The sequence below is a fragment of the Onychomys torridus genome, chromosome 11, assembly GCF_903995425.1.
Source record: "Onychomys torridus chromosome 11, mOncTor1.1, whole genome shotgun sequence".
NCBI classification, from domain to species: domain Eukaryota; kingdom Metazoa; phylum Chordata; class Mammalia; order Rodentia; family Cricetidae; genus Onychomys; species Onychomys torridus.
This window is the reverse complement of record NC_050453.1, coordinates 39,010,640-39,023,012: the sequence shown is the minus strand read 5'-3', so window position 1 is coordinate 39,023,012 and position 12,373 is coordinate 39,010,640. Positions and strand designations below refer to the sequence as shown.

General features: G+C 41.1%; 1 protein-coding gene across 1 annotated transcript in view; it reads left to right on the top strand.

Annotated features, from left to right (window-relative positions):
* Acbd6 (acyl-CoA binding domain containing 6) overlaps window positions 1–12,373 on the top strand; it is a 151,516-nt gene that overhangs the window by 40,584 nt on the left and 98,559 nt on the right. The window contains exon 4 of the mRNA XM_036202948.1: window positions 9,609–9,691. Within this exon, the coding sequence (XP_036058841.1) occupies window positions 9,609–9,691 (83 nt within the window). The remainder of the gene's footprint in view (window positions 1–9,608; window positions 9,692–12,373) is intronic.

Genomic DNA, 12,373 nt, shown 5'->3' with positions numbered 1-12,373 from the left:
TCAAATGCACTTTATTGAAGATGCTTACGAAGTTATATGACCATCATCACAATCTGTTTTCAAGCATTTTTGAAAAGAAATGCTATAGCCTTTAGCTGTCATTTCCTAGTGCTAACAATAGTGTACAATCTGTTTCATAGATTAGCCTGTTCTAGACACTTCAAATGACATAAGAATATATGGCCAATTCTTTCATTAATATATGTAGTTTAGATTCTTCCATATTGTGGCGTGCGTGCACACACACACACTCTCAAGCTTGCACATGGAGGCCAGATGACAATCTCCAGTGTTTTTCCTCAGGGGCCTTCCACCTTCTTTGAGACAGGGTCTTTTACTGGCTTGGAGCTCAGGAAGTGGGTGAGGCCAGTAAGGCCCAGGGATCTTCCATTCTCCACCTCCCCAACACTGGGGTAAGAAGTGTATGCCACCATACTTGGCTTTTTGTGTGAGTTCTGAGGATTAAACTCAAGTGCTTAAGTTTGCTTGACAAATACCTTACTGACCGAGCTCTCTCCAGCCCCCATTCCCTTATTCCCTTTACAGCTGAATGGTGTTCTCCTGTATGGACATAACACATTTTGTTTGTCTGTTGTTGGACTGTTGGGTTATTTCTACTTTTAAAATTAAGATGAATGTATTTGTTTGTATGTGAGCTTGCCTAAGTGGGTTTTTTTTTTTTGGTTGTTGTTGTTGTTGTTGTTTTGTTTGTTTGTTTGTTTTTCCCTTCGTGACAGGGTTTCTCTGTGTAGCTTTGTGCCTAACCTGGATCTCGCTCTGTAGACCAGGCTGGCCTCCAACTCACAAAGATCCGCCTGTCTTTGCCTCCCAAGTGCTGGGATTACAGGCGTGCGCCACCGCCCGGCTACTTGCCTACGTTTTTATGCACCATGTGCATGCAGGATCCCATGGAGGACAGAAGAGGGCATTGGATCTAGAGTTACAGGTAGTTGTGAACCACCATGCAGGTGCTAGGAACCAAACCCTGGTCCACTGCAACATCAGGAAACTCTCTTAATGCTGTGCCATCTCTCCAGCCCTCACACAGTTCTTTTGAATAATGTTGCTTCGAGCATTTGTGTGCAATTTCCTATTGGACATATATCTTCATATAGTGTGTAAACCTAGGAGTGGAGTTACTTGATCAGAATCTGAGCGTAATCATAAACACAATAAATCTTAAATATTAAAATTTGAAAGACAAGAAAATCCTAAAGATCATAGTCCCCAAAGATTAAAATTCTGAATGTTGAAACCCAGACAACCAGGATTATAAGAATTGGAGTTCCCTTTCAAAAGAAAATACCACCAAGAAGATAGAAACTAGTCAGGAACAGTAGCTCGTACCCATAATCTCAATGCTTGGGAAATTGAGGTAGGAGAATCACTGAGTTCAAGATCATCCTGGACCTCCATAAAGTGACTTCCAGGCTAGCCTGTGCTACAGAGTGAGGCCATTTCTCAAACATAAGGGTAGCAATAGAGTTTCTGGGTAAGGGACAGTGTGGGTAGGACTGGCATTGAGTAAGTGGAGTGCTCTCTGTCCCTTTACATGATGCTGTGCTTGTCTTTGAGTGACAAGAAGTGGACACGCCATACCCTCTAAACCAAACACTGCTTATGTGTGATTGTCAAGGAGGGTACGCTATGTACATTTAACCACCCGGTCTAACCTAGAAAGACCTGTGCATACTTACTTTACTTTGGCTAGTTGATAGTATTTTCAAAATTGCCCCAGTGTTTGGTTATTTAATTCAAGTGGATACAACTCATACTTTGTGGGAACTGAAAATTTAAAACTCATCCTCTCATTTCTATATTAATGACTGGGGAAAGTGAAGGACTTTATAGTCAGTCATTTATTTGGGCATTTGGTGGACCTGGCAGAAGAAAATGGATTTCAATTGAATCCCCAAACCATAAAGATGGATTTGAAGTAGGGTGTGACTGAGGCTTCTGAAGGTTCATTTTAAGGTTGCTACCAATAAAATTCCATTTGACCCAGTACATTTGATGGAAATTTTTGATGGATTGGCCAAATAATATGGCAATGACGATTTAAAAACTCACCATTTATCTGAATTGGAATGCCATCTAGTACTTATATTCCAGAAGTACTTAATAAATTAAAGTCACATTTATCTGAAGAACCCATTCAGTTGTTGATTGCTTTGAAATTAATAACATGCATAGCAGGATAAGAAGACCCCATCATGTCACTACTTGATCAGTGACACTGTTCCCATCAACCTTGAGGAATGCTTAGGAGTACCTATAGACTGGATTTCTGCATAGCCAATATAACACAGGTGTGGTCCAGAGGAGATGATAGGAAAATCTAACAGAGAATGACGATATTCACTATCCTAGAAGAATTGGAAAAAGAGGAGCAGCATGTAGAAGGTAAAATGTGAAAATATTCTCTTAGGAGAGAGAACTCATGTAGTATAAGGCTTGACCATACAATTAATAATTATGGAAGTTGGCCAGCTCTATAGATTACCTCCATTCAGTTGCTCCTAATCAGTTGCTACAGTACACCTTTTTAATGTTTTTCCTTTTAGTTTTTTGTTTGATTTTAGTCCTCTCTTCTCAGTGATGGGCATTTTTAAAATAATTTGCTATGTTATATATTTCATCTTCACATCATTTCTAGTACTAGAAGTATAAGTTATATAAATTATATAAAGATTTAGAAAGTTCTGGTTCATTTTATGCCTTTTTGTTGCAAAATGGGACTCAACAAGAGTGTTATTACCATGCCGAACTCCTACCTGAGAATTGTGTGTGTGTATAAAATCTCAAAACTTTCTCAGAAGAGATGTTCTTTTTGTACATCTGCATTTGTGCAACATAAAATTACTGTATTGGCCCTTTGGGTGATTTATTTGCAGTGGTAACTCCTTGCAAATTTTGATTAAAACACTTAGGTTTCCATTAAGGGACTTAATTTTATTTAATTGTGGTGTGTGTGTGTGTGTGTGTGTGTGTGTGTGTGTGTGTGTGTGTGTGCATGCAGGTGCCCAGGGAGACCAGAGGAGGATTTCAAATCCTCTGAACTTGGATTTACAGGCAGTTGTGTGCTGCCCTTTGTGGGTGCTGGGACGCCAACTCTAGTTCTCTACAAGGGCAGTTCTTAGCCACTAAGCCCTCTCTTCAGCTACTTCCCTTCCCCCCACATTCTTCCTGTAAGGGTAGTTTAGATGACAGCATTTATAAAGCCGAGTGCACATGGTTACCAAACACAAAGGGAAAAAAAGTTTCTTTGCAAAGATGAGTAAAATTCTAAAAAGAAGGGGAAAAAGCTTTTGAAGGCATGTAGAGGTCACGGTGTGCAGCTGAGGCTTGACGCTGTGTACCACGGCCTGGAGTCCCTGAAAACAGGAAGGCCATTGGGGAAGGTGCAGCCTCAGTTTCAGTTGAAGCCCCAGGATTGAAGGAGTCAAGAGAGAAGCTGAAGCTTGGCACTGTGTGGCAAGGTGAGGGTCCCTGACTAGAGAGCCCAGGGGAGACTATTGGTGAAAGTGCAGGCTGGCCAAAGCAGGAGACCCCAGTGTTTGGGAGGTTCGCCTACCATTGACCGCCACCAAGAACAACCGCAGGTGTGGAGTGGAGCTGGCCTGAACCTATGAGACAGGCTATGTGTGCTATGTGCCTCTAGGTTTCTGCCTTGTTTGAGATCCTTTCCTGACTTCGCTGGATGATAGTTTACAAGCTGCAAGATAACAACAGTTTCCTCCCAAAGTAGCTTTGGGTCATGGTGTTTTATCACAGCAATATAAACTATAACTAAGACAATCTTATTAATACCTTCAGCCAAATAGATTATGTAGCAGAAATTTATGAATTTCTTAAAAATATCATTTACCCATACTGACAGATTAGGAGTTAGAAAATCTGAATAGTAATGTATTTTCTGAAGAAATTAAATCCTTACAAATTTTACTGCAGGAGTTAAGGATATTCATTAGTGATAGAGGCCTGACAATATGGCCAAGGCCCAAGGATGGATCCCAGCACCACCGACTGACCCTCTCCTCACAAGAACCCCAAACCACAAAACCTTACACACACACACACACACACACACACACACACATACACACACACACACACACAAAAAAAAAAATAAAACCCATGAGGTTAAGATGTCTTAGTCAGGGTTTCTATTGCTGCAACAAAACACCAGGACCAAAAGCAAGTTGGGGAAGAAAGGGTTTATTTGGCTTACACTTCCACATTACTGAAGGAAGTCAGGACAGGAACTCAAACGGGGCAGGATCCTGGAGGCAGAAGCTGATGCAGAGGCCATGGAGGGGTGCTACTTACTGGCTTGCTCCTCATGGCTTGCTCAGCCTGCTTTCTGAGCCCAGGAACCCAGGACCACCATCCCAGATGGCATCATCAACAATGGGCTGGGATCCTCCCCACTGATCACTAAATGAGAAAATGCCTTACAGCTGGATCTCATGGAGGCATTTCCTCAACCGAGGCTCCGTCTTCTCTGGTGACTCTAGCTTGAGTCAAGTTGACACAAAACCAGCCAGTGCAGATGTCTTGTGGTATATTGTTCACATTGTTAAAGGAAGAAATAATGCCAGTCTTGCTCTTCTGGAGGAGAGGAGCATTTCCTGCTCCTCTTTGTTTTGTTACAGAGTTATAGGCCATGCTGACCTCAAACTCATAATATCCTTGCCTTGACCTTCCCAGTGCTTCCTCAGTGTGTTCATGTGGTGCTGGGGACAGAACCCAGGACTTTATGCATGCCAGGCAAACGCTCTGCTAATTATACCTTCAGCCCAAGACAGTGCACATTTTACTGGTAATATTGTCACTGTATAATAATGGTTTGCAGAAAAGCATGGAGAAGAATATAGTTTTTCATAGGCGTGGCACACGCTTTGGCTGTCAGAGTTCTTTGGGTTGAAAGCCACTATTCCACTTACTATGTCACGTTGCCTACTTTACCTCTCTTCAGGTTTCCAGTCTGTCAAACCTGATGGATTTCATCAAGTCATTTTCATCAAGACAGACATTTATTCAACCTTCTAATGTTTCTGAAATCTGACTGTGTCTTAAATTGGTGGTAGATCATAGTTATTGACTGGGTTTTCTTTCTTAGCATTGTAGAAAATAATGGTGCTTCTTGTAATTGCTGTCTATGTTAAATGTGAGACAGAGCCAGCACCAGCTCTGTAGTCTTGTTCTGAAGTTGAACTGGGGTAATGTGAATTTATAGACGATGCTTACCAGATACTTGTCTTTCTTTTCTTGCTCTCCATTTTGCAGAAGAGTCTGCATAAAGTTCGCATTATTCTTCCTCTATCTACTGGGAGAATGTGTTGGTTGTATGGTTTTGAGAGACTGGCTAATAATATGTTAGAAGACTCGGGAGTTTAGAGCCATCAGGTACTGACTCCTGATTGGATCCTCTTCCACATCCAAACATCTGAACCTGTGTTTCTGAGGCACCTGCTTTGCAGCAGTGGCTGTATCTTGGCTATAGTTTTACTACATCAGCTGACTTAAATGATGCCCCTTTTCATGCTGGGAACTGTTCTATCGAAATAGACCTATCTTAAATCCTAAAAATGATCATGTGAGGTAGGTAAATAGTCCCAGCTTTACAGATGAGGAAAGTAAGACAGAGTAGTTAGTTAATTGCACAAAGTCCTATAGTTCAAGCTGTAAACAAGTTAAACACCAATAGGAAAGAATCCGAAAAAGGTACCACATGGGAATAAGAAACCACCTCATGCGTATTAGTGTGGTAATTGTTGGAATAAGTATTTTTCAAATAGAAAAGAGTGTTTCTTACTTCACACTGAAACTGTCCTGGAGCACAGTTCAAGTGATAAAGGTTCAGTTAGCTGGTTGCTCTTTCCTCTTTCAGTGAAGGAACATTCTGATATCTTACATAGTATAACTTGAGGTGCTACAAGGACTGGCAAATTTTTATCATATTCACTGCCAAAGTGAAGACTGTTCCTTTCACTGCTGAGGCAACAAAAATAACTTAATGGATTGTGAGTAGAGGAAAATGGGCTATACCTCTAAGCTTTTAAAAATTTAATTACATTTATTTATTTGTGGGGGGCACTCATGCAGCAGCACTCCTTTGGAAGTCAGAACAGCTGGCAGGAGCCTGTTCTTCTCTCCCACCATGTAGGTTCTGGGGTGAGACTTGGTTGTCATCTTGGCGGCAAACACCTTTACCCTCTGTCTCACCAACTCCAACCTCTAAGCATTTATGAGAAATATTTCACCAAAGTGGAAATCAAGAGGCCAAAATGTTGCCCATTGGGTAGATGAACTGAACTGAACAGATAACTAGTGCATTTTGGGCAGCTTTATTGTGATTCAGTGTGATAATGGCAAATTATTTTAATTATTATGTGTCTAAGGTACAATTTTCTTGTTCTCCTGAAGTTGTTGCAGAGCCATAATATGTATTTGTCCATTTGCTTTAGAAAGAACAGTGCTAGGGATAAGGAATATATTTGGAATAAACCACATCTAATTATGATGTTTATTTCTTTTCCTAAAGATTTTCATTAAACTATATAAATTGTGCACACAGACTTTCATTATATCATTGTGAGTAAAAAACTATAACAGCCTAAGTATACAACTGTTGGATGTTGGTTAAGTACATTTCATTACTGCATAGACTTTACATTGGGTGTAGGATTGTTTGTGGGACCTCTGCTCCTCCATATGAAAAGAAGAAGCAAGGTAAGCCATGCACACTCTTGGCTTTCTTTCTTGGAAGCAGAGTCTGAGCTGTTGTGGGGAGAGGAAAAGCCAAGACTGTCTGAGCATACTTGCTGATTTGAGCTGTAGTTTGAAAGGGCGTTCCTGTTTTGAGAGGACATTCCTGCCTAGAGTTCCAAAGATCTGCAGATAGAACCCTCTGGCTGAACACTAACCTGTGCATGTGTGACAGTCCAGGAAGAGGTACACTAGAAAAGGTAGCCATTTTCCTGGAGCTGACATAGTCCTCAGAATATTTTGTTGCTCACTAGTGTGCTTACAAGTGAGTCTCAAAAGGGTCAGATGATTCGGGTAGCTTTATTAACTTGTGCCAAAACCGAGCCCAACCTAAGGAAAGTAGTGTAACAAGATCCAGCAAACGGAAATGTACAGTTGACAATGTGCAGCTTACAGTAGACTTTTAAGCGAGCAAGAAAAAAAAAATAGAGAAAATAGCCAGGAGAATAAAAGGATAATAAAAGCGGTGTTTTTTTGTTTGTTTTTTGTTTTTCAAGACAGGGTTTCTCCATGTAGTTTTGGTGCCTGTCCTGGAACTCACTCTGTAGCCCAGGCTGGCCTCGAACTCACAGAGATCCACTTGGCTCTGCCTCCTGAGTGCTGGGATTAAAGGCATGCACCACCACTGCCCGGCTTGTAAATATACTATTAAATTATGTTGTTAAGTGTTATACATAAATAAATGTTCAGAGTAGAGGAAAACATGAGCATCATATAGAGTGACATGAAGGCCACAGAAAGGATGGTAAAGTATAGATCTGCAGTGAAAGATATGCTCTATAGGATCAACAGCATGTTAGACGTGGCGTAAGGAAAGACAAGTGGACTGGAAGATGTGGCACATGAAGCCAGTCAGAATGAAGCAGGGAGCATAAGAGAGAAAGAGAAGACAGGAAAAAATGTACATAAATAGCTGAAATTCTCCACATTTGCTGAAAACTGCAAATCAGACTTTCAACCTTTAAATATTGGTATTTGGGGCCAGAATTTGTGAGTGCTGTCCTGTTCATCATAGGTCACTTAGCAGCTCTGGTCTCTGTTAGGTGTCAGTGGCATTGCTGTGTAGGGAGAAAACAATCACCTCTTGGTGAAGAATCACCTCCGCAAGGCCGCCGGTCTGGAAGCTCAATGAGCACCAGGCAGAAGAAGATTAACAGAACTGTACCAACAGACATCATCATCGAAAATTTGAAAACCAGAGAAACATCCTGGAAGCAGCCAGACTGCAAACATGGTACAGAGAAACAGAGGTGGAGAGGATGACCTCCACATCCTTCCATAAGGGAAGCTGACCTAACTGTCAAAAGTAGAAGTGAATGTTGTGGAAATGGTAACATTCGTTGTTTGGGTGGTCTGATTCCTCTCCTCTGTCTTTGAGACCAGATAGTCTCTCTTCTGTTTAACCTGTTCTACTTGGAAGGCTTTTTCCTGAGTTTTCTAGTTGGGTTATTGAGGTTTTCAATTCCGTCTACAAATTGGAATAGCAGAAGTAAAACTGTATTCAGAGGTGATTTGATCTTATATATGAAACTATCAAAAGGTGAGCCACTTTAATCCATTCCTCCACTGGGGAACTTGCTGAACTTTGGCCATTCTAACAGGTGTGGACCTCTGGTTTCCTTGACTCTAGGCATCTTTTCGTTTCCTGAGTTGCCACTTGAGTATTTTCTCTGGCACAGTGCATTAGTTAGCCTTCTCGTCCTGTGAAGACAAATGGTTTCAGATGGTGAGGCAGGCACAGGAGCAGCCGGGTGTGGGGGGGGAAGGGGGTGAAGGAGCTCGGCACACACTGCAGACAGACCATGCAGGGCCAAAGCAATCCCCAAAGGCCTGTCCCATGGCCCACTGCCAACAGCTAGAGCTACCTCCTAAGGTTGCCCAGCCTCCCAAAACAGCACCACTGGCATGGGACATTATAGTAATGATGTCTGTTTAAATTGTTATCATCATTTGCTCTACTGTTATTAGCTTTTAATAATTATTTGAATATTTAGATAATGGGCTTTATTGATAGATGTTTTACCAAGATTTTCTTGTTTGAAGCTTTGTTGTCTGACCAATGTGTTTCACACAGTACAAGTTTTTAAACCTTAATAAAGACCAATAACTTTTTTCTTTATGAATCATACTTTTGGTTTTATATCTTAAAAAAAAAAATCACTGTCAACCCAAAGGTTATCTGGGATTTCAATTGTATTCCCTCTAGGGATGGTTTTTTCTAAGAGACTCAGTATTGGGTTGGTTCTCTCACCCTTCCTCCCTCCCTCTCCTTCCTCTCTTCAGTTGTCTGTTTTCAGCTTTATTAAGTTTGCATTTCTTTTATTAAGTTTACAGTAGAGGTGTTTTGCTGGCATGTCTGGCACCATGTGTGTGCCCAGTGTCTGCAGGGGCCGGAAGAAGATGTTGGATAGCCTAGAACTAGAGTCATGTCAGATGTGAGCCACCATGTGGGTGCTGGGAAGTCACCCTGTGTCCTCTGGAAGAGCATCAGATGCTTCACTTCTGAGACATCTCTCCAACTCCTACTTTGCATTTCTTGAGCACATGTAGGTCCCAACTTTATCCTTCCAGTGCAGCCAAAATATAAACCATAAGAGGATTAAGTAAGCTCTTACTTTGTGCTTTATGAAGAGAAGCATTCTCAGTACTCAAGAGGCTGAGGCAGGAGGATTGTCATGAGTTTGATTTTATTAATCACCTTAAAATTATTACTAGCATTGAAGAATTGGTTGAGAGTAAAATTTTAGTGTTTCTTTACAAAGTAGTATTTTATAATATTTAAATGCATATTGCTTTAGTCCATATGTCTTTTTCCATCTTCTCCTTTTCTTCCACAGGTATCAGAGAAGAAAGGAAAAGAAGCCAATAGTGGTTTTGGTGGGCCAGTTGTTAGTTCTCTATATCATGAAGAAACAATCAGGTAATTTCTCTTCTGGTCTTTGACAATAGAAATATACATACATACATGCATACATGTATGTTATGTGTACGCATCAATATATGTGTATTTTAACTTGGAAATAAATAATTTGTGAAACATTCTTTCTTCCTCCTCCTTTTTTTCCTCTTCTTGCCTTTGTTTCATTTGTTCTTTTTTTCTTTTTTCTTTTTTTCAGACAGAGTATCTCTGTGTAGCCCTTGCTGTCCTAGAACTCACTCTGTAGCCCAGGCTGGTCTCAGAGTCACAGAGATCCTCCTGGCTCTGCCTCCTGAGTGCTGGGATTACAGGCGTGCGCCACCACACCTGGCTCAGTCATTCTTTTACTTGGATTCTGGGGATCCAAACTGAGGTTGGCATGCCTGCAAAGCAAGTGCTTTTACTATTTTAAACACAATTAAAAGGTTTAATGAAGATATTTCTTGACAGAGCTATTAGTTTTTGTGCTATGTAAAAATGTTTTAGTCTTTATCTTTTAGCACTGTTTATAAATCAGGAAAAAGAACCTTGAGCTATTATAAGGAGTCATGGACAATTCTAAGATTGTTTATTTACAAATATAAAGGGGGGATGTTTAATGCTTTTGATCCTTTTTAGCTACCCATACATACATTGCCTTACTTCCTCTTTAACATCAGATTTTCAAATGGAAACTTGGCTTCTCCAAAATGTGCAGAAGTGAGTCATCTGTTGTCCTAAAATGAAGAGGAGATTGTACCAAAGATGTGTGCTTTATGTTTTCCAGAAAGAGTTTGCTGATATTGTCCCCCATAAAGAACCAACAGTATGACCAGGTAGCGTTGTAAGATGGAAGTTACTGATACTCCTATGAGTCACAACTTGAAATGCTCACAGTTTGCAGCTGTTGACCAGGCATCAGTAAACATTAGGGATCTGTCCTGAATCTGTTTGCGTGTCAAGCACACCATTTTACTTACTATCTTAGTTAAGGTTTTTACTGCTGTGAAGAGACAGCATAACCATGGCAACTCTTACAAAGGAAAGCATTTAATTGGGGCTGGCTTTCAGGTTTAGTCCATTATCGTCATGGTGGGAAACATGGTGGCATACAGGCAGACGTGGTGCTGGAGAAGGAGCTGAGAATTCTACATCTTGATCTGCAGGCTAAAGGAAGTGAACTGTCAGACTGGGTCTGGCTTGAACAAATATGAGACTTCAAAGCCCTCCTCACAGTGACATACTTCCTCTAAGAAGTCCACACACACTCCAACAAGGCCACACCTGCTAATAGTGCCATTCCCTGTGGGCCAAGCATTCAAGCACATGAGTCTCTGGGGGCCATTCCTATTCAAACCACCACACTTACACTAAATTTTTATCTGAGATGAGGTAGGGGGAGGCTCATGGAGATTGGTGATGGCCTGTGGAGCTGTCACTGGCCTGGGTACATTTGCTACCTTAATTCCTATGATAGGCCCTGAGCACTCCTAGGATCTCTTAATAGTTTTGAAAGTACATTCAGAGTTTAGCTCTTCCCTTAATTTAGGAAGTGTTTGGTTTTTTTTTTTTTTTTTTTTAAATTTCCAATGTTTTTAGAACTATTTTGTTTTGTTTTGTTTTGTTTTTCAAGAGAGGTTATAAATGTTCTCATCAAGCCTTGACATCTTAGTGGCATTTTTCTAGATAATAGAGTAGTAACTAACTTCTTCTTTGTTCAGTGTTTATACTTTTGTTACAGCATTTTCACATTATATACACACTGAATTATAACTTTTTAAAAACATAGCTTTTAGTTTTTGAAGACAAGGATCACATTTTAATTGTTTACTTATTATCTGAAGAGAGTCCCAGAGCTTAGTAGGAGGCCTGGATAGCATTAGCTGTCAACTTGACACCCCCTAGAATCACCTGAAAAGAAGTGTGTCAGTTGAGTAACATCAGGCTGGTTTGTAGATCAGGCTGGGCTAGAGCCCAGTGATCTGCCTGCCTCTAGCTCCTGTGTGCTGGGGTCAAAGGTGTGCGCCACCATGCCCGGCTACAAACTAGAGATTTTACTCAGTTCAACACATTTTTACACAACTACTGTGAGACAAACATGGATATTTGTCTTTCAGCTTCTTCACTTTTGAATAGTGTGTCCTTAGTACTTTTGTTGTTGCTGTTTGTTTTTTTTTGTTTTTGTTTTGTTTGGTTTGGTTTGGTTTTTCGAGACAGGGTTTCTCTGTGCAGCTTTGCACCTTTCCTGATCTTGCTCTGCAGACCAGGCTGGCCTCGAACTCACAGAGATCCACCTGCCTCTGCTTCCCGAGTGCTGGATTAAAGGCGTGCGCCACCACCGCCCGGCAGTTGTTTTTTTTTTGAGACAGAGTTTCTCTATTATTATGAAGCACCTGCTGTCCTAAAACTCACTCTGTAGCCCAGGCTGGCCTCAAACTCACAGAGATCACTCGCCTCTGCCTCCCGAGTGCTGGGATTACAGGCGTGCTGCTCCATGCCCGGCTACTCTTAGTGCTTTCGTTTCTTCGATGTTGTTTTGTTAGGTTCTTTGTTTGTTTGTTTGTTTCTTTAAGACAGGGTTTCATTTGGGCCAGGTCAGCTTTGAACTCACTATGTAGCAGAGGATGACCTTGAACTCCTTACTTTCTTGCCTCCATCTCCTGAGTGCTAGGATTACAGGTGTGTGCCACACTTGCTTTTTCTCAG